This window comes from Mucor mucedo (genome assembly GCF_025094135.1).
Source record: "Mucor mucedo strain NRRL 3635 chromosome Unknown EV154scaffold_8, whole genome shotgun sequence".
NCBI classification, from domain to species: Eukaryota; Fungi; Mucoromycota; class Mucoromycetes; order Mucorales; family Mucoraceae; genus Mucor; species Mucor mucedo.
Genome location: NW_026252292.1, coordinates 474,529 through 493,643, shown reverse-complemented (window position 1 = coordinate 493,643; position 19,115 = coordinate 474,529). Strand labels below are relative to the sequence as shown.

The 19,115-nt window shown below is 37.8% G+C and overlaps 9 protein-coding genes across 9 annotated transcripts; 4 read left to right on the top strand and 5 right to left on the bottom strand.

Annotated features, from left to right (window-relative positions):
• Positions 1-1,109: 1,109 nt before the first annotated feature.
• On the top strand, positions 1,110-3,589 carry EV154DRAFT_598922 (uncharacterized protein). Its single transcript, XM_051607078.1, has 9 exons — positions 1,110-1,245; positions 1,310-1,673; positions 1,756-1,818; positions 1,881-1,998; positions 2,097-2,352; positions 2,434-2,487; positions 2,571-2,675; positions 2,749-3,044; positions 3,120-3,589. The coding sequence occupies exons 1-9, from the start codon at positions 1,131-1,133 to the stop codon at positions 3,474-3,476; spliced, it is 1,728 nt and encodes a 575-aa protein (XP_051462398.1). The 5' UTR covers positions 1,110-1,130; the 3' UTR covers positions 3,477-3,589.
• EV154DRAFT_300500 (uncharacterized protein) lies at positions 3,559-5,179 on the bottom strand. The gene is made up of 2 exons (XM_051594858.1): positions 5,098-5,179; positions 3,559-5,020 (listed from the first exon to the last, which is right to left on the bottom strand). Exons 1-2 carry the CDS (start codon positions 5,120-5,122, stop codon positions 3,642-3,644), a joined length of 1,404 nt encoding a protein of 467 aa, XP_051462397.1. The 5' UTR covers positions 5,123-5,179; the 3' UTR covers positions 3,559-3,641.
• A 571-nt stretch (positions 5,180-5,750) lies between these two features.
• Positions 5,751-6,865, top strand: EV154DRAFT_457245 (uncharacterized protein). Its single transcript, XM_051597392.1, has 3 exons — positions 5,751-5,932; positions 5,999-6,288; positions 6,366-6,865. The coding sequence occupies exons 1-3, from the start codon at positions 5,824-5,826 to the stop codon at positions 6,774-6,776; spliced, it is 810 nt and encodes a 269-aa protein (XP_051462396.1). The 5' UTR covers positions 5,751-5,823; the 3' UTR covers positions 6,777-6,865.
• On the bottom strand, positions 6,842-11,114 carry EV154DRAFT_494384 (Fusaric acid resistance protein-like-domain-containing protein). The gene is made up of 6 exons (XM_051599896.1): positions 10,407-11,114; positions 9,724-10,337; positions 9,453-9,630; positions 8,168-9,356; positions 7,092-8,102; positions 6,842-7,005 (listed from the first exon to the last, which is right to left on the bottom strand). Exons 1-6 carry the CDS (start codon positions 10,706-10,708, stop codon positions 6,895-6,897), a joined length of 3,405 nt encoding a protein of 1,134 aa, XP_051462395.1. The 5' UTR covers positions 10,709-11,114; the 3' UTR covers positions 6,842-6,894.
• Positions 11,115-11,528: 414 nt separating this feature from the next.
• Positions 11,529-12,066, top strand: EV154DRAFT_559035 (uncharacterized protein; the record flags this gene model as incomplete). The annotated part of the gene is made up of 3 exons (XM_051605524.1): positions 11,529-11,582; positions 11,684-11,836; positions 11,917-12,066. 3 exons carry the CDS (start codon positions 11,529-11,531, stop codon positions 12,064-12,066), a joined length of 357 nt encoding a protein of 118 aa, XP_051462394.1.
• Positions 12,067-12,172: 106 nt separating this feature from the next.
• EV154DRAFT_412674 (DDHD domain-containing protein) lies at positions 12,173-13,502 on the bottom strand (the record flags this gene model as incomplete). The annotated part of the gene is made up of 3 exons (XM_051595520.1): positions 12,173-12,976; positions 13,035-13,183; positions 13,256-13,502. The coding sequence occupies 3 exons, from the start codon at positions 13,500-13,502 to the stop codon at positions 12,173-12,175; spliced, it is 1,200 nt and encodes a 399-aa protein (XP_051462393.1).
• Positions 13,503-14,130: 628 nt separating this feature from the next.
• On the bottom strand, positions 14,131-14,918 carry EV154DRAFT_412574 (uncharacterized protein; the record flags this gene model as incomplete). Its single annotated transcript, XM_051595517.1, has 3 exons — positions 14,131-14,368; positions 14,464-14,666; positions 14,739-14,918. Coding segments are annotated over 3 exons (621 nt in total), but the record flags the coding sequence as incomplete, so codon positions are not given.
• Positions 14,919-15,325: 407 nt separating this feature from the next.
• EV154DRAFT_300376 (CCAAT-binding transcription factor (CBF-B/NF-YA) subunit B-domain-containing protein) lies at positions 15,326-16,478 on the bottom strand. Its single transcript, XM_051594857.1, has 3 exons — positions 16,108-16,478; positions 15,690-15,993; positions 15,326-15,615 (listed from the first exon to the last, which is right to left on the bottom strand). The coding sequence occupies exons 1-3, from the start codon at positions 16,330-16,332 to the stop codon at positions 15,428-15,430; spliced, it is 717 nt and encodes a 238-aa protein (XP_051462391.1). The 5' UTR covers positions 16,333-16,478; the 3' UTR covers positions 15,326-15,427.
• Positions 16,479-18,027: 1,549 nt separating this feature from the next.
• On the top strand, positions 18,028-18,907 carry EV154DRAFT_412696 (ER membrane protein SH3; the record flags this gene model as incomplete). Its single annotated transcript, XM_051595522.1, has 5 exons — positions 18,028-18,096; positions 18,168-18,251; positions 18,350-18,491; positions 18,548-18,595; positions 18,696-18,907. The coding sequence occupies 5 exons, from the start codon at positions 18,028-18,030 to the stop codon at positions 18,905-18,907; spliced, it is 555 nt and encodes a 184-aa protein (XP_051462390.1).
• Positions 18,908-19,115: the final 208 nt, after the last annotated feature.

The following is a 19,115-nucleotide window of genomic DNA, read 5'->3' as shown; positions in this document are numbered from 1 at the left end:
TTATAATAATAGTCAACGTCATGGAACATAAATATTGATCCCGTACGTGAAGTTGCATTGAATGCAATAGACTTCTTATGTAAGCATATATCCTACACAAATGTAAGTCATGGGTTCTTTCACTAAATGCACATTTGGCTGAAGTATATGAAATACATGAAATGACACTTTTGCTTAACTAAGTTCAAGTCAGTTTAGCATTTGTATTAGTACTCGAATCATTGATGAAAATACCAATAAGTATGGTATCTATATTACTATTATAATTTTTGAACATTTTAATAAGTACGTATACGAATGTTGGCATCCTAGTGCACTTTTAAAAGTGAAAATGTTACAAAGATCGGTTGTGGTTAACTATGCATATGATAAAAAAAAAAAAAAAAATAACGATGAATTAATAACCAATAAGATAAAAACTAAAATTGGCCGTGTTTAAGGAATTGGGATTTTCAGCAAGCAATGTTCTATGGCACACTATTTCCCAGATTTCCAAAGGAATTGGCTTATGGTTGCGGGTAAAATCCATATATAGTATATAGTCACTGATTACAACTATAAAGGAGCATGTGGTTGGTATATATACTTGCACAATATTATGAAAGACAAAGGTAAAAGATAAAATATCCGCAGCAACCCAACCGGAATAGTTCACAATCTAATTTGAGTTTTGTATTTATTGATGACATTTTTTTTTTTATGTAATGATAAAATACACAACAAAACACAACGTTCGCGTATCCTCTTTAGAGATTGTGACACAAACATACAGTGATGTGCAGAAATGCTGAGTAAATTTGGTTGTGACACGATTGTGCAGATCCCTTATAGTAACGGGCTAAAAGAAGAAGGACACAGAAGTTACTTATTTGCGGATAGAGACGAAGTTAAACTCGCAATTTCTAAACGTAAGAGAGTGATTCGAAATAAATAAATAAAAAAAAAAAAAAAAGTTGTACCAATTGTTCGGGATTGACTTTGCCAAATTATTTCCCATATTTAAACAGCATGTGCAACCTGACACAAAAACGATGGACCTTTCCCCAAATACAAACACAGCAGAAAACGAAAAAGATCCTTCTTTATTTTCCTTTTTCATTTTGATTCCTAATAATAATAAAAAAAAAAAAATGGCGAGAAGTGTTGGGATTATAAAACATAAATCCATGATTTCGGTTTTATTGGCATTGCTAAGTTTTGGTTCTAATGTATCTTCAGAGACCATTCTTGGCCGATCTTTTCCATGTAAATAACAGTAATGAATGGCAATAATAATTTTCTTGGAGCTTTCCTATACTAATTCTATTAGCCTGTGGATATGTTGGTGGACAAATTTATTGTGTTGGAGGAGATACGAATAGTGATTTCAGTGGAGGTTATAAGATTGATCAAAACCTTTACTCTCTTGATGTTGCTCAATTTCTTGGAAAAGAAATTAATACATTAAATGACCAGTGGAAAGTGATTGTTCCTGCTACTAGTTTCTCATTTGAAAATCGACGAGCCCCTATATCTATTGTTTTACCTGACGAAAAAAAATTGATGATCGTGAGTGGCTATCATACGGCGTTCAATCAGAAACTCTCAAACCAGACCATTATTTACGACACCGTTACAAACACTTGGGAGAAAAGTATATCGTATGTTGAAGAAGGAAGAGGAACAAGACAGATGTATGTAATTGCATGAATCACTTGTGTGTTTTTGGAATCGTACATTAACTGTGCCATTTATTTTTTTGATATGAATGATTAGATTCCATTCAACAGCAGTCAATCTTCCCGACAATACGATAGGTTTTTACGGTGGTCTAGAACAGTCCGTATAGGCATTTGAATTATTTTAAAAAAAAAAGAAATACTAAGTTTTGTGATATTTAGGGTTGCCAATACGACCGTACCAGAAGTCTCAACTTCAGGGCAAATAATGAATTATACATCTGACGGCCAGTCCTTTGTAGGTTTTCGTTCTATTGTGAAGTATTCACCCGGTTTAAAGGTGAGTTTGTTGCGTTATGATAATGCGGTGCCTTTTTTTTTTTTTTTTTTTTTTTTTAGTAAGTCCAAGTTTCTAATTCGCATCAAAATAATTATTAGAATTGGTCCGGATTTACTCCTCAGACAAATGTGCCTGCCGATTATTATCCCAATTCTCAATCTGCTACCATTGATCCTAGTACCGGCAAGGTGTATTTTTTTGGTGGAAGTTATTACTCTCCTTTTAGTAACGGTTCTCCCACTCGAGTTCCCTTTCATACAGGGTATACCTTTAACACCAAATCTGGTGGCTGGGCTGAAGAGAAATATGGCGGTGAATTTCCCACTGAGAGAATGTTTCATTCGACCAACTTATGTATGTGTTTACGGCTAAACAATGCAAAAAAAAAAAAAGTTAGAATCTTGTGAAATAACCTTTTAAATTTTTTACGAATAGTACCAAATTCAAATGATATAATTTTATACGGTGGAAGTAATGATGGTGCCAAAGGTACACTTTTTAAATATGTACCAAAAAAAAAAAAAAACTGGGTAACTGGAAAAATATACTGATAGCTCCTTTCTATTTTGTAGCTTCAACTGATTACTGTTATACTTTAAGTTTATCCAGCAACAAATGGACCAAGCAAAACCTGAATTTCCCCACCTCTGTAAGTGGTCCTAGGTTCTCACATTCAGGTATTTTATTGCGAAAAATAGTAGATCTATATTTTGATATGCTAATATACAAAAAAAAAAAAAAAAATATTAGCTCTGGTGGTAAACTCTACTTTATTTATCTTATTTGGTAGAGGGCCTGAGGGTAATCTCATCCCATCTATGCTTGGAATAAATGTAGCGAATGCATCAAATGTTACTTACACTTCCATTTACAATGCGAATGTACCCAAGGACATGAATAATACCAATATCACAAGCGATCGTCATACGGATGATGTCGATGAAGCATTTCCAAAGAGCACGCCTGCTGAAAGTCCCACCGAAATCGAAAGTAATGGTTTAAGCAAAGGTGCTATTGGGGGTATTGCAGCTGGCTGTGTTATCTTGGTAAGTTTTAACCATCCGTTTTATTTAGTACAAAAGAAGTAAAATTTTATAACCGACTTTTTTTTTTTTTCTCAGGTCCTTGCTCTTATTATTTTTGGTATATTCTATCTTCGCCGTCAAAAGAAGGCTAGACATGATCAGCAAAAAAATGACATGATTGATGATGAACAGATTCATGTTGATTGGGATAAAATTGATCAGGAATACCGGGAAGTATCTGCCTCGAGCTCTCCCAAGACTTCGGATAGGGTAAGTTCTACCAATGCAACCAAGGTGAACGGCTCACCGTTATTGAGCGAGACAAACCCTTTGCAAGATGTACAAAGAAGCAATAATAAGAATGTGATTAAGAGCCCTGACGCCCCTGAGATTATATCGGTGAAGCCATCTATGGGAAACACATATGTCAAGCCTGACGTCCAAATTAGATAAATTGGGTTATTTTTCATTATCAGATGCATCGATCATCATAATAAGAATAAAATAAAATAAAATCTGAAGCTGTCAATACGTGTGATTATTTTAACTAATATCACCTATTTATTTATTGATAGCGATTTCATAAGTTGTTGATTGGATTGTAATTTTTTTTTTTACTTAGATATGTAAATCCCGTAGAGATTTCTGAAACTTTAGTTGCTCGACCATGAAAGCAGCAGGAGCGAATCCATTTTTAAGGGATTTTTCAAAATAGTCTAATGCTTTGACATGATCGGACTTGCCTTTGTAACCATCATAATGCATTTGACCCAGTGTGAATTGAGCCATGGGACAATTCAAGGCAGCGGCTTTCTGCATCCAAGCAAATGATTTTGTCTCGCTTTTCTCGACCCCGAAACCGATACGATAGAAGAGACCGAGACGCGTAGCAGAAGCGGCATGACCGAGATCGGCTGCTTTTGAAAAGAAAAGAAAAGATTGCTTATAATCCTTGCCTATTTTGTATATTTCAGCCATCATGTAATACACCTCTCTATCCTCGGCGTGCAAGTTATAGGTATTGAAATAGCTTAAAGCCAACATGAAATCTTGTTTGACGCCATGTCCTGTGAAATAGAGTCTACCAATGGATTGCAATGCGTCGACCTCGCCTTCGATGTCTTTGGACTTTAGGTACCAAGCCATGGCCTCTGAATAATCCTGGTCAACGCCGTTACCCATTTCGTACAGATGACCGATGGTGAGACATGCCTTTGCGTTTCCGTTTTCACCGGATTTCTTGAGTAAAGCGATTGCCTTTTTTTTTTTATCGGTTGAGATTCCATCGTCCTCCATGTACACTGTTCCCAAGATGAGTTGTGAAGTAGCGAGACTTGTGTTTTGTCTGTTGGTCATGGTATCCCAGAAGATGGCACGGTAGATGATGCCATTGGAAGAGAATGGGTTTGCAGCAAAGCATTGAGCGGCACATTGAACGGGTGAAATGATGCTCGCTGCAGTGACTCCCTTGACCGAGGAGAGAACGATGTCATCCTGGTGGGTCATGTCGATTTGAAATTCCTTGTTTCCAAATAAATAAAGAACGGTATCCCGAGAGTCATTGTGGACGACCTTTTCGAGCCAATGGACGCCTTTTTTCTTATCCTCTTTACCAAAGGCACCTGAGCAGTAAGCAAAACCCATTTGAGACATGGCATCAATCCATCCAAGTTTGGCTGCGTTGAGAATCCAGTGGTATGCGGACTGTATGTTCTGGGGGACGTCCTTGTCGCCTTCGTAGTAGAGGATACCGATGAGATAATGAGCGACGCGATTGGAAAAGAGATGAGCGACTTTTTTAAAGGTGTCAAGTGCTTTTGCGGGATCGCGTTTGGAGAGACCAAAGCCGAGTAAAAGAAAGATGCCAAAGAAGAGTAGACCGTATTCGTTGTTGTAAGTAGCAGACTTTTCAAAGTGTTTGAGGGCGTTTTTAAAATCAGATTTGTTCATATAGCTGATTCCGTTGGCAAGATCCTTATCACCTGGTTCAGGAAAGTCTAAGAGGTTGTAAAATGGTTATTTTGAAATGACTAGACGCGTCCGTTTGACGTGTATTTTTTTTATTTTATTTTACCTTTCATTGTGTATCGAACTTCCATAATAATTTGAAAGAGTGAGGTATGGAAAAGAAGAAAAAAAAAGAGGGGGGAAAAAAGCGCCCAAAAAGATAATTTTAAAACATCGACACTGATTTATTTATCTGACAGCTTCCCTTCCAGTGTTTGTTACACGCAAACAAAAGGATCATCTCTTGTTTTAATGCGCAGAGTTTGTTTTACCCAAAGGGTCGGTGCAGTGAAGAATTTGAACTGAGTTGCGTCTTGTACGACACTATATTTAGTAAAATTCCGCACATTGAAATAAAACATTAAGTTCTTTCCGTCTTCATATATATTTTTTGGTCTTTTTTTTTTTTCTTTAGAATAAAGCGCAGGATAAGTTAGTTTATAGCTATTAGAGGATTAAATTAAGACAAGTATCCGATATTCGAATTTAACTGTGAAGCAACCACCCCCTTTTTTTTTTTAATTTAACAGAAAGTACCTCATACACACACATATATATATAATTCAAGTTACAGCCTGAAACCTCATTTGATTTTTACACGCAGAAACTGTCCCCCTGCCCCAACATGGACAGTGAGTTGATCAGTTTGTTTTATGCCGCGTTTGGAGCTAACTCCGGTCCCAAAAGAATAAGCGGAGTAGCGGGAGTAAAAAAAAAAAATTTAGTTTTTAGTTTGGGTTTCGCAAATCTTTCCAAAAGTGTTTTTTTTTTTTTTTTTTTTTTACTCTTTAGCATGTCATCTCGAAAACTTGAAGTCATCAAGAATCAAGAAAAACGACTGAGTCGACGACTCACGGTGGATACACAAGAGCCTTATGTGAGCATTCGACCGATTATCAAGAGTAAGTGGTTTTTTGTAGCCAATAAAAAAAAAAAGAGGGTCTAAAATAAAAGAAAAAAAAAATTAGAGGCGGATAAGGAAGCAGCTTATACATTAAGTGAAGCTTATGCTGATAATATTCTTTTGAATTGGATTACGGGAGCGATCAAGGACAAGGGAAAAAAATTTGAGATGTATCAAGATATTTTCAAGGCGTTAATTCGAACGGCAGCCAGTGAAAGTCGAGAATTTGCGATTCAGTTGAATGGATGTAAAGGGGTCTTACTTTGGTCTGAGGGACATAGTGATATTCTTTCTGTGGGTAATGTGATGAGTAAAAAACGACTTTGGGGGAGTTTAGGTGGATTAGCGACGATGGTATGTTGAGGGGATGAAGTTGTAAGAAAAAAAAAAAAAACTAAATTAACATTTTTTTTTGTTTTGTATGGTAAAAGCGTGCGACGTTGATTCATCATCGTCACCTTTCAAAAATGAAGAAACGTATGATGGCGGGACGAGATCATCTTTCGGTGAATTTTATTGGCGTTTTACCAGCGGAAAGGAAACACGGTGTGGGTAGTCATTTATTAAAGTATGTGTTAAAAAAAGCGGACCAAGTTCAATTACCGGTATTTGCAGAAGTGTGGGGTAATACATGTCTTGGGTGGTTCCAGAAATTTGGATTTGAAGTCAGGGCGGAAAAGAATTTGAGTGATAAAGAAAAAGTGTGTATTTATTATATGGTACGTGAACCTGAATTCAATCCAGAGACACCCTCCACAACGACAACGACAACGACAGATTTGATGGCTGCGTTGAAATTAGAGCCTCCCCGTGAAGATAGTTTTGCTTCAATACAAGATTAAAAATATACTTTTTATCACCACCCCCCTCATCATTTTGTATTACTAGTAGACCTCCCCCCTTTTTTTTTTTTTTTTTTTTTTCAAAAAAATTTACAATTTTTATTGTTTATGCATCCGTTCACAGGGCTACTGCTTTAGTGTGATGTTCGACATCCCATACTTCAAATAAACTCTCCCATTGATCTTCAGGAACAATGGCTCCGAACAATAAAGTCATGTTTCCTCCAAGCTATAAAATATATATATATATATATGGAAAAAAGAAAAATGAGTATCCATCCCCTCAACTTTATCATGTTTTTTTGTGCCCGTTACCTTATCCAATTCACGAATGATGTCTTCCAAGACGGTGACATAGGCATAATAAAACAAATAGACATGATCCTTTTCGAGTAACTGCTTGGATTGAACGACGGGTAATTGACGTAAACGTAGGATGAGAGATTCCCAAGCCTTGCGAGCCGGTGGTAAATAAGGGGGTAAAGGAGTTTTGAGATGCATGGCGGAAGCGAGTATATAAAAATAAAGCAAGACGTTACCGACCATTTCTTTGCGTTCTTGACTGACGGGTACAATGAAATCTGCTTGAACGTCTTCAAACCAAGCGTCCTTGAGAATGACGGTACGCATGGAAGCGAATTTATCGGTGATATTTTGACAGGAAGCGAGTATTTTACTATAGGTATCTACGGGGAAAGCACCTTTCAGTCTGGGTTCATTGGGAGTTTGTTTTAAAAGATCGGAGAGTTCAAGTAAGGTGCGTTGAAGGCCTAATTCGATGTCCATCAAGACTTGACTTGTTTGTTGTCGTTTCGATCGTGTACGATCTACCTGCGAGTCATCATTGGGAATCATGAGGTCTGAATCTGGACGTTCGGAATAGACGGACACGAGCTTTTGGTAGAGCCAAGCTAAACGAAGTAAGAAATCCGATAGACCTTTACGTAATTCCACACGGGCTTCATAGGGCCAGACATAGGCGGTGGCGAAGAGACCAAAGATGACGCCAGCGAAAATGGAGAGACAACGTTGTAAGGCTAAATGAGTGACTTCGATGCGATGGGTTTCTCTGTCATTGTACTTGTTGAGCATGACGAGATTGTAGGCGAGTAAGGTGAATTGACCGAATTTACCGTGTTTGTGATGTAAGATAATCCAAAAGTTAGGAATGGAGAAAAGCCAGGTACAGAGGATGAGAAGATACATATTATCGGGAAAGAGTAAATAGAGACACATGGCTACAAAACAACCTAGGGTGGTTGAGTAAATACGGTAGATGGCTACTAGATTTGTACCACCCACTGTGGGTGTCATCACAACCATCAACTGTAGACAGTTAAAAAAATAAAATTTAAATGAGGAGGAGGAGAGGGGGGTACATGTTTACTTACGGTAATCAAGGCCCATTCCATACGCCAATTACGAAACCAAAGACCTGTTGATTGAAGAAAAGCGGGTATGGCCAAGATAACGACGGCAAGTGTTGCCTTGGTAGCATAACGCATTTTTTGAAGTTTAAAAAGGGAGAATGTTCTCCAAAGCTTGAGAACGATTTGTCTCCATTTTGTCTTTGGGACGGGAGTATGTAAGGTATCCATCTTGTGCCTTTCATTGGGTACAAATGTGTTGGCCTTTGTTGTTGTTGAGTTTGCTTGAAGATGTGACCAAGGTTTTAAAAAGAAGGCGTGGGTGAAAAGGGCCAAGACAGATTGCCTTTTCTCTTTGGCAAGGGAGAGGGCTTGTACGGATTCTACGAGACAAATGAGTTCTCTAGCGAATTCAATCATATTAAAGACGAAAAAATAAACGAGAAAGACATCTTCTTTGGGAGCGTAACCTTCTGTAGAATGAACTTGACGACGATGACGGTTCAGTCTTTTGACGGCTTGACGTTGTGATACCTCAAAGAGAGCGATGGCCTTGATGAGGTTTGCCTTGAGAGTTTCATCTGCGGGACCGGTGCGTGGTTTATCGGAGAAACCAACTTGGAGATGTAAGATGGTTTGTTTGCAGGTGTAGGCGAGTGATTTTAAGGGTTGTCGAATGGTATGAATAAACTCGATCAGTGTGCCATCCTTAGGATCGTTGTCCCCATGACTATGATGATTGGGTAATTGAGCGTAAGGGTCTTCGTCTGCCTGATGATGTTGTCTTTGACGTTTCATTTCCCCTTCGAGTTTGAGACGATGATGATCGGCTCGAATGTTCCAGGTTTCTTTCTTTTTGTTTTTTTGGACGTGACCTCTTGATTTTCTGGAGGGAAGGTCTTGTTGGAGTAACTCAAATTGAAGTCCACAACTACTTCGAAGACCACCGACCGATTGAGCTAAACGTTGCATACTTTTGACAAGTGCATCATATTCATGAGTACAACCCCGAATTTCGTCACTCCAAAAGACCTCGAGTTTAGCTTCACTGAGGGATTTTTGTAATGAAACAAAACTAGCACGATGTGAATCAATGGCGGTTTGTAAGGAGTTATTGGCGGTGAATTCGGGAAGATCATCATCCAGTAAAAAAGTTTTGGTCAAGAGTTTCAAAAGTACCTTGTACGACATGAGTGTTGCTTCAAGATCTTTTCTAATAAAAAAAAAAGGAATGTTGGTTTTTTTTAGGGAGGAGGAGTTTGATGTTGGAAACAGCATGATTTTTTTATAAGGGGGAGTTTTACTTTACTTTAGCTTTTTACTGGCGGAGATGGGCCAAAACAAGACGCAACAGGAGACAGTGATCAGTGTGCCTGTGGCAACGGCGGTGGTGATTTGTTGTATGCGCGTAGTATCGAAATCACCTCGATTGGCAGAACCTTCACGCACCACAATGATAAAAATAATGATGAAACATAAGCTGGATGCTAGGACATAAGAAGAGATAAATATATATAAAAAAAAGCGGTAATAAATAAAGAAAACTCTGTTTTTGTTTGTTTGTTTATTTTTTTTTTTACCTGTAGCCACGGGAGGTTTATTCCAATGAGCTTTCAAAAAGGCGACAGTAAAAGTGGATCCAGCGAGCCAAAAACCCAAAGAGATAACATGAGCTACGGTGAATAAATCCTTGTCTACGAAATAATCTGTGGTGGCCATAGAACCGATACAGACGAGAAGAGCGAAAAGGGTATAACCCCAACCGTAAAGAGCGGCTTCGACCATACCCCCCAAGGATTTGGCAGGGTTGAAGAAGACGGTGGCGGTGGCTACAAGATGACTGGAGACATGGTTGTAACCGATGAGAGCGTTGAGTTGAGGGACAAACGTGAAGAGACAACCGAGGATATAAGCAAAGCTACACTTGAGTACCAGACGATGTTGAGGTGTTAATTCAACCGATGATTTCAATCGACTCCAAAGGGAAGGTTTCATTTTTAATGAAGACGGGTGTTGTGGGTCGGGTAGTTTTTTATAACGGTTTCTTTTAAAGGGGTGTGGAGAAGAGTTATCTGAATCTGTTTCTTCATTGGATGTGGTAGAATCGATATCATAATGCTGCAATGATGCTATACTTGCATACGATTTCTTCTTTTGATCTTGTAAAAGTGGTGTTGTATCCAGTGTTTCCTGACTTAAAGGGGAGGATCACATTAGCATATATATATATATATAAAAGAGTGTGTTTTGTTCTTTTTTTTACCTGGTTCGTTTAAGCTTTTCATCGGGATTATCATGGATATCGGGTGGATCTTCGTCATCTTCATCGTTATCTTCCACACCCGACACTTCACCCAGATCATCGGGTAAAGTAGATAAAGAGACTGTTCTTTTTTGAAGTGTTCCATCGTCTAATACGACATTAAACTCGCTGTACATGGACGGTGAAGCTGTCGGTAGAGATCCTACGAACTCATCATAGGGAGGTGATATATTATGATGTCTACCACCAAAAGGGATAGGTGCGGCATTACGCGGTCTTTTAGAGTCTGAAGCCTCAGACATGATGAGAAAAGCAGAAAAAAAAAATGATAAAGAGAAAGAAAAAGAAAATATGTCACCTTTCTCATCCCCCCCCCCCCTTATTTATATGATTTCATAAAAAAGGGGAGGAGGAAAGAAAACTTTTGTGTTTGGGCGTTGTTAGGTTTCATTCAATGTCAGCCACACTTCCCAAAAGTGCATTTTGTATGTGTGGGGGGGGGGAGAGTCTTATCTTTTTTTGATTTTATCGATGAGATGGAATAACAAGAATAGAAAGAGGTTCTGAGGTATATGACGTTTTTTTTTTTTTCTTGATGAGGAAGAATATCATGCTACTTCAAGTGTAATCGTTCCTATCAAATTTAAGGTTCTGCTTGTATTACAAACTATCTTTGTATGATATCCCCATTCTAGGTTTGTTTTTTTTTTTATAAAAAGTACATTGTTCACTGTGATTAAACGTGAGATTAGTAAAATAAAAAAAAGATTCAGGAGGTGTGTGGGGGAGAGGACTATTTCCTTTTTTTTTTTTCGCTGCAAGAAAAAGAAAGAGAGAAAGGTCATGATGATATGACGAAATATATAAAAAAAAATCTAGCTAGTTCATGCACATTAGCCCTTCAGAACAAGTCACGCGTATAGAGATGATGACTATGGAAACGATACAACTTTCGGGGGCGGGGGAGCATTTCAGATGACCCCCATTTGGCTGTTAAATGATTTTCCGAGAGAGATCTAAACTCCTTTTTTTGGGAATTTTTTTCAGACTCTATTTTTTTTTTGAAAGAGAGAAAAAGAGGACCTTTGTTTCAACGTATAATTAAAAAAATAAGAAATGTCCATGTCTAGAAATTTAGTTGTTTACCGTCAATTGTTAAGAGAGGTGAATCAACAGGTAAAAAGCCCCTAAAAAAGTGGAGAATAGGCGGGGGGGGGGGAAACAAAAGAAAGAGAGAAAGAAAAAACGAAAGAGAGATCTAATACCCTTGTATATAGTATACCAAAGGTGCCAATAACCCAACATTTGCAGCAGAATTAAAGGCTATTTATCGTAAGAATCAAACGATTGAGGATGCTTCCAAGGTAGCTGCTTTGAATAACAATGCGGAAAATGTGTTGACCTTTTTGACAAGTTCCAGAAAGCACAAGGTAAAAAAAGAAATAAAAAGGGGAGGGAGGGGGGGTGTTTTTGACAGGGAAAAAATTGACACTTTGTTATGTGTGTATAGGAATTACGTGCGTTATATTCAGCTATTATTATGGAACAAAAACGACGTATTGAACTTTCAGCTAATCGTGTTGGTTTGAATTTACCAAAAATGTATGATCCTGAAAACCCTCAACCATTGACTAGTAAAAAGGAAGAAGAACTTGTATAAGAAAAGGTGGGGGGGGGTGTGGGAAGAAGTTTATGTATAGTAGTAGTAGTAATAGAAAATAAAGTGTGTGTGTGTGTGTGTTTTTAAACAATCACAGTTTTTGTATTCAAGTTTTTTGTGCCTCTTGTTCTAGTTGCTGATTTTTATAGACTTCTCTAATGAGGAAACCAGCGACGTCGACGTCTTGCCAGTAGGACATATGAGCACTAAGAGCACTAATGTATGTGTTTTCCAGTAAACCTTCCTGTAGATAAAAATCAAGACGACCGTTCGGATTAAGGGCCTTGAGTTTAGCGGCACTTTTGGCTTCTGCACGGGAAGCGAGCAAGGCTGGATCCGAAAGCGAACGGGATGGTAACTCTGTTTCTGCAGGTGTACCTTCCATCACGGGTTTTGAGAATCCTAGACCACGCATGAATAAACTACCTGTGAATCCTGTCCTGATGGATTCAAACATGGCCCCGGCGCGATTGGCAAAATCATGGGTGACGTTATATCCATGATCGAGTACACTTTTGAGCCCACCCTTGATATAAGGTATGGGAAACGGTTTTAATTTCGATCCATAATGACGTACGACCAACGGTTCCAGACGATAGGCAACGGGATCTGATTTATGAAAGATGTTGTAAATGTTGTCTGCGGCAGGATAAATAAAGGAGACGGGAGCTGCCTTCTCACTGTAGGTGTGATGGTCTATAGGGGTGGATGCCAATGTTTTACGTGATACCATTTTATGTCCTCTCAAGATCATGATCATACCCTGTGGAGAACCGATGGCAAAATAATTTTTCACTGGGAAATCGAGCGTATCTGTCTTCTTTTCGGTGATGATGGCTGCGTTTTTTACGTTGGATAATTGGGCTCCTGTAAATGGTTGAGCGCTCAAAATGTCCAATGCTAACAGGGACTAATTACAAAAATGTCAATTATTTTTTTAGATTAAACAAGAATAAATTGGGGCTTACTCCAAGTGAATGGGCCAAAATTGATACTTGTCCATTATTTGGCAAGAACTCTGGGTTTTTTTGGATAAACAACTTGTAAACACGATTGACTTCCTTTGTCACGATATGAATCATTTGACTGTGATATCTACTTGTTAAATACAGAGGAACTTTTTTTTTTTTTTTAAAAAAGAAAAAAAGGTCAGTTTGAGGGGGGAGAAGGATAATTTTTTCTTACTTACTGTCTAAAAAGACATCTGAGACGAGAGTACGAATATTGGGTGCACCATCCAAGGTAATTTCGTCAATGGTTGGACAACCGTCATCAGCATCAGGTAAGCCCATATCGGATTCAAGGGTACTCTTATCATCTGTAGGATCATTTCCGAATAAGATACCTTGTCTCCATAGAATTGGTAAGACTTGAATACCATGAGCACGGTTGAGTGGGCCTGTTCCTGAGACAGCGATAGGCCAAGTAGATTTCATTGTTTTTCTTAGGACGTTGACATCTAAGCAACAGAAAAGAAAAGAAAAAAGGGGAGGTGTCAATGGATGGGGGGTAGAAATATATATATATATATATTTTAATCATTTACCGTGTACAAAGTTTTGACCCATGCGCTCAGACATTTGTTGACCAATACCATGAATGACAAATATGATTTGATCAATGTGTCTAACCTCTTCTTCACTTTCTTCATTCTCATAATCCTCAGCCTGTTGTTGAGTCATTTGTATATCATCTAATTCCATCTTTTTGTGTGGAGCCAAGTCCTTAATTTTACGGGATAGATCCACACCGTTATCGGTGGATAGATGTTGTTTAGGTTGCTTCGTGGTGTCTTGTGTCTCGGTGGTCATGGTTTCTTGAGATGAGTCTCCTTGTTCTTTTTTTTTTAAGGCTTCTGCTTCTGTTTTCTTTCTTTTTTCATTTTCGACCTCTGGATAACCTCGAATTAGCTTTGTACCGCCCAAGTTTTGATTATTTGTGATTGTTGTCATGAATGTTTGAGCGATTTTGGCACCGGGTGTATCACTGCAGAAAAAAAAAAAAAAGTCTATTTTTTAAAAAAAAAAAAAGATGCGAGTTTTTTGACAGAAGGAAAAAAAACACTTACTGAAATAACCAAGCATAAACAGGGTCTGTATAAATGACATATTGACCAAGATAGGGGCCTAACAAATACTCTTTTTGTTGGATGATTTCTTCTACCTGTTTTTCAGTGTCGGTCATGTCCTTTTCTTTCTCTCCGTTGTTGTTACTGCTGATAAAAGAAGATGGACCTATTTCCCCTAGATCCATCTGGACTTCCTCAGTGACGATGATTGGCTCTACATAGGGTTTATATTTCCTTTTGAGGGGGGGGGGGGGGGGTTTATAAGTAAAAAAAAAAAAAAAAACAATTGAGGAGGATGCGTATAGGTTTTTTTTTTTGGGGGGACTTACTGGTAACCTTTCTCGATTTGTCTCGACATATTTTCCTCACAAGGTAACCATTTAAAGCCTTCACCTGCATAAAACCAAGTGGCGCGTCGGACTTCATAAACGGGGCCTTCCCAGTAAACGGGACTGATTTCTCTTTTAGAAATATCGACCTCGAACAAATGATCTTCGTTGACAGATACCACTGCTGTGGAAGCATATGGACTCTTTTTCATATGGTTAGGGGGGTTTGTTTATAAGGTTTTGAGCTGAAGAAAAAAAAAAAGATGACTCTTTACCTTGAATGCTTTTTCCAAGGCAGTGTTGTCACGCCTGGAGAAAGGTACCCAGTTTTTGGGAGGAGATCTTGGTGGACTTGTTGTAGAAGAAGAACGAACGGTCATGTGGGTTAAAGATTTCTCTCTTTTTGCCTTTCGAAGTGCAATGGGATCTATAATGGGACTATCGATGGCGTGAAACCTTGTTTAAAATATTTCAACATGTTAATATACTGAGAGAACGGGAATTTTGGAGGGGGAGTAAATACCATTGTGCAATGAGTGAAGGGCTATCTGAGTTGATATCAGTAGTAGTAGAATGTGATTCCATGTTCATATAAGTAAGAAAAGAAAAAAAAAAAAGGTACGGGGATAAGAAAAAGATAAATTTCAAAAATAGGGGTTTTAAAAAAGGGTGGGTTGCATTTTTCATATGATTATTAAATCGTGGCAAGGATCTCTTGGGGGTTTAAAAAGATGGCATGTTTAAGGGGGGGAAAGTTTAGGTCCGATGGGTAACAACAATAGGTAAGCAGCACAGGCCATGTTTATATAGGATTGGGATTTCATTTTCAAACACAGTTTTTTTTTTTTTTAGCGGGTTGCATGAAGTAAAATTGTTATGTGTCTTTTTTTTTTTTAATATTAATTATGCAAGAAGAAGAGGTTTTTTTTTTATATATATATACATCATTTAAAAATCCCTTTTTTTAATGTTCGTATCCACCATGATAGCTGTTTAATTCAGGTGCATTGGGCCATTGTTGTTGTTGTTGTGGTGGTGGTAATGAAATCTTTTCGTCAGTTTGTTCTTTCGTATGTACAGATAATTTTTCTTCGTCCGTCTGTTGACCAGGCATCTTTCCTGTTCTTTCTAATTCTTCCACTTCTTTAGCAGCTACGGATTAGAGGGGGGGGGGGGATGAGTTTTTTTTTTTTTTTTTTGACACACAACTTTTTTTTAGTACTAACTTAGAAATCTTCCACCTGGACCACGTGGTCTTCTCATGGCATGCTTGTGTCTACTTTCATGAAGATAAGGCTTTCTTGCCTTGGAGAGTTTATTCAGTTCTTCCAGCTTTGCTCTGGCAGCTCTACGTTTCAAGATACGATGGTACTGTTTGGCATTGACGTACAATGGTTCTTCGCTTGGAGCTTGGTCAGAAGAAGATGGTTGTTGTGAAGAGGGAGGAGGAGCGGGACCCGTATGTTGTTCCATAGGACGGTAACCTAGTTGTTGATGATGAGGAGGAGGAGGAGAGTGAACAATTGGTTGCTATAGGTGTGTGTGTGTACGGGGGAGGGGGAGGAAAGGAGGAGAAGGAAAAAAAAAAAAAGATAAATATTAGCCTTTTTTTTGTAAGATAGAAATGATTTATAAAGTTCTAACCATAGGATATGCACTTTGTTGAGGTTGTGATTGTTGTTGCTGTGATGATGATGATGATGATGGTGGTGGTTGTTGTTGATACAAATGATGTTGTTGTCTGGGGTCAACAGGGTGTTGTTGTCCGATATCTACAGCGGGAGCTGATTGATAAGCGGTAGTGGACGGGTTAGAGTAAACTTCATGAGGATGAAGTAAATGATGTGGCTGTGAAGTTGTATCTGTCATGAGCTTGGACCAATAAAATGTGTGGCGCGAACCAAAAAATGGAGTCTAAAAGCAAAAAAAGGGATTGGCTGCAATAAAAAAAAAACAAACACAAAGAAAAAGGATTGGCTCTGCTTTTTTTATGTATAAATATATATATAAAAACTGTAAATTTTTTTTTTGTCACAAAAGATTTTGGTTGGACCCCCAGGGTTTAAAATAAAAAAAAAAAAAAAAAAAAATACAACCCTCCCCATCAAATGACGTATCTCGTTTTTTAAGGGTCCGACCGTCCTCTCTCCTCCCCTCCCCCCCTTTTGTACTTGAATAAGACCTTTCCCCCATGAAATTTGAGCTGTTTTTCTGAAACTTTCATGGGAAGGGTTTATTCTTTTTTTTTTTTTTTATCTCGAAGAAGTTTTTACCCCGTTACACGGATAGCAAATTGAAGTCTTTTTACACCTGTGTATTCTATGAACAATCTAATAGCGATATCACTTTTTTCTTATATTTTATCTGCGTATTTTAAGAGTCACGTGATGTTTGTTATTAATCTTTTTTTTGAGTATCTTATTTTCATGCTGCTACTACTGAAGCTTAACCAAGTTCAGAATTGCTTTTGTATATAAGCCTAGGAAATTTATTTACAAATGTTTCTATCACAGTTAAAAAGACCCAAAAACATGAGGAAGAGGGGGGGTGAATTCAATAAACCCAATATAAATCATGCTGACATAAACCAGCTCTTTTGTTTATTGTTTTTGATTAAATAAGCAAATAAACTCATCTTGTTTATAAATAAGACACCTTTTTTTTTTCTTTTCTTTTTTCTCTTTCTTTTATAATCCATACTGTGAAAAAGGGGGGGGGGGGTGCAATTCTACAGTGACAGGTTTCCGTTGTGCGATAAAAAGACAACCCAGGGTAGGGGGGGTTGAGTACAAGTCTATCACGAAATCGCATAGACTCAAATGGTTAGGAAAAAAGAAACCTTGGGAAAAAGATGCTGTTTAAAGAAAACCCCAAATTCCCCCCTTTTTTGACAAATCCCAATAAAAATATGTGTCGATTATCACACAGAAAGTTTGTTGGAATATCAGGTTCTAAAACAAGAATCAAGAAGATGAACTTTATCGTTTGTCGACGCTAGAATGGGTGTAAAGTTTTCTCCCATTTGATGTGTTACTACCACCAAGTGTCTGACATTAAGAATGGCTGTTTCATGGCCGTTCATCACTGACACGGGACGACTTGGGGGGCGCCGGGAGGATGACAACACCCCCCCCCCCAAAAGATTAAGGTGTGGGACCAATTTGAAAGTCTGGAAATAAACATATGGATTCCTGGGTAACCTACCGACCAAACAAGGGAGAGTCGGCAGTAGAAACCTTTTCTTTAGCTAAAAGCAACAACATTTATATTTTCAATGCAATTTGATTTGTGCAAAAAAAAAAAAACAGAAAATTGTATAGAAATAAGATATAGGGATGAAATACAGAAAATGTAAAATGATAAAATAACCTTTTTGATCTGTGCAAAAAAAGTGTAGTTTTCCCCCATCACAAAGAGATTTGATTAACTGGAAAACTTAAATTGCATGATGATTCAAATCCCCGCTGTGTGGAGGTGGCTTGTTTAGACTAAATTGCCCCCCAACTCTCCCTAATGAACGCCTTTTTTTGTGTTTTATTCCGTGCGAAAAAAGAAATATAAACCATGCCTAGAGAACACATGCAATCGATGAAAGTGGTGTTAATCCTCTGTTCAAGTTTTTTCGCTTTCGGTGTAAGTTGACATGAAGAAAATAAAAAAAAGGGGGGGGGGGGAGAAAGACTTATATTAAAAAAAACATGTAGACTTTTTGGTCTGACTGGTCCTTTGATTATTACTTTCTTTGGGCCGATTTATCTGAACATCCTAATGCCATTGCCAGAGCCACAGTAAGTTGCTTTTTTTTTTTAATAAAAAAAAAGAAAAAGAGAGAGAATGTCATCATGGAGGGGGTGGTTTTTTTTCTTTTTAACATTTTAAAATATAGCAATATTACATCAATCAAGCTGATGCGCCCGACATTATTAAATATATTCCTTTTGCCAATTTAATGATTGCCGCTGTTGGTTTTGCTGCAGGTTTAGCCAACATGACGGATGGCAACATTTTATTTGACGGAGCTTCTTTAGGTAAGTTCGTGTATGTGTGTTATGGAGTTGAGGGATGCTAAACGTATGTTTGCTAGTGTTGATGTTGTTTGCTCTTTCAACTTATGCTACCTCTGTTAAGCCTGGTAAAGTAGAACAAAAAAAAAAAAAGTCATGATTTGATGTGAGAGAACTAACTGGGTGGGGGGTTTTTTTTTTTATTGTGTGTGTGTGGATGAACTTAAGCTATTAAGAACATTGGCGAGACAAAAGTTGTATCTGAATTGGCATTGAACTTGAAGAATATTGCTGCTGCGCATTGTATCATGACTTTAGCGATTACTGGTATTATTGGGTTACAAGTTGCCCATTATTATCTTAACAAGAGAGCTGATCAAGCCGAACTTGCTGAAGCTGTTGCTGCTTCCAAGAAGGTGGAAACCAAAAAGTCTAAATAATTTTAAACCACCAAATTAATTTAATTTTTTTTATAAATGTACATCTAATAATTGTTGGAGTTTTTTTTTTTTTTTTTTTTCTTTTGGGTAAGCACGCGTGTTTACAGATGAGAAATTTCAACAAAAAAAAAAAAGGACAAGAAGAATTATTTAGAAATTTCCCAAAAGTGAAATATAATTTTTTTTTTAATGCAGTAATTTTTTAAGA

Coding starts and splice junctions, on each gene's coding strand:
- EV154DRAFT_300376 (XM_051594857.1), bottom strand. CDS start 16,332: ATGACAGATACAACTTCACAGCCACATCATTTACTTCATCCTCATGAA. Junction 15,994..16,107: donor AACAAAGTGCATATCCTATG/GTTAGAACTTTA, acceptor ACACACCTATAG/CAACCAATTGTTCACTCTCC. Junction 15,616..15,689: donor TCCAGGTGGAAGATTTCTAA/GTTAGTACTAAA, acceptor TCTAATCCGTAG/CTGCTAAAGAAGTGGAAGAA.
- EV154DRAFT_598922 (XM_051607078.1), top strand. CDS start 1,131: ATGGCGAGAAGTGTTGGGATTATAAAACATAAATCCATGATTTCGGTT. Junction 1,819..1,880: donor TTTTACGGTGGTCTAGAACA/GTCCGTATAGGC, acceptor TGTGATATTTAG/GGTTGCCAATACGACCGTAC. Junction 2,353..2,433: donor GTTTCATTCGACCAACTTAT/GTATGTGTTTAC, acceptor TTTTACGAATAG/TACCAAATTCAAATGATATA.
- EV154DRAFT_457245 (XM_051597392.1), top strand. CDS start 5,824: ATGTCATCTCGAAAACTTGAAGTCATCAAGAATCAAGAAAAACGACTG. Junction 5,933..5,998: donor CATTCGACCGATTATCAAGA/GTAAGTGGTTTT, acceptor AAAAAAAATTAG/AGGCGGATAAGGAAGCAGCT. Junction 6,289..6,365: donor TAGGTGGATTAGCGACGATG/GTATGTTGAGGG, acceptor GTATGGTAAAAG/CGTGCGACGTTGATTCATCA.
- EV154DRAFT_300500 (XM_051594858.1), bottom strand. CDS start 5,122: ATGGAAGTTCGATACACAATGAAAG. Junction 5,021..5,097: donor AGTTCGATACACAATGAAAG/GTAAAATAAAAT, acceptor ACAACCTCTTAG/ACTTTCCTGAACCAGGTGAT.
- EV154DRAFT_494384 (XM_051599896.1), bottom strand. CDS start 10,708: ATGTCTGAGGCTTCAGACTCTAAAAGACCGCGTAATGCCGCACCTATC. Junction 10,338..10,406: donor GAAAAGCTTAAACGAACCAG/GTAAAAAAAAGA, acceptor CTCCCCTTTAAG/TCAGGAAACACTGGATACAA. Junction 9,631..9,723: donor TAAACCTCCCGTGGCTACAG/GTAAAAAAAAAA, acceptor CTTATGTCCTAG/CATCCAGCTTATGTTTCATC.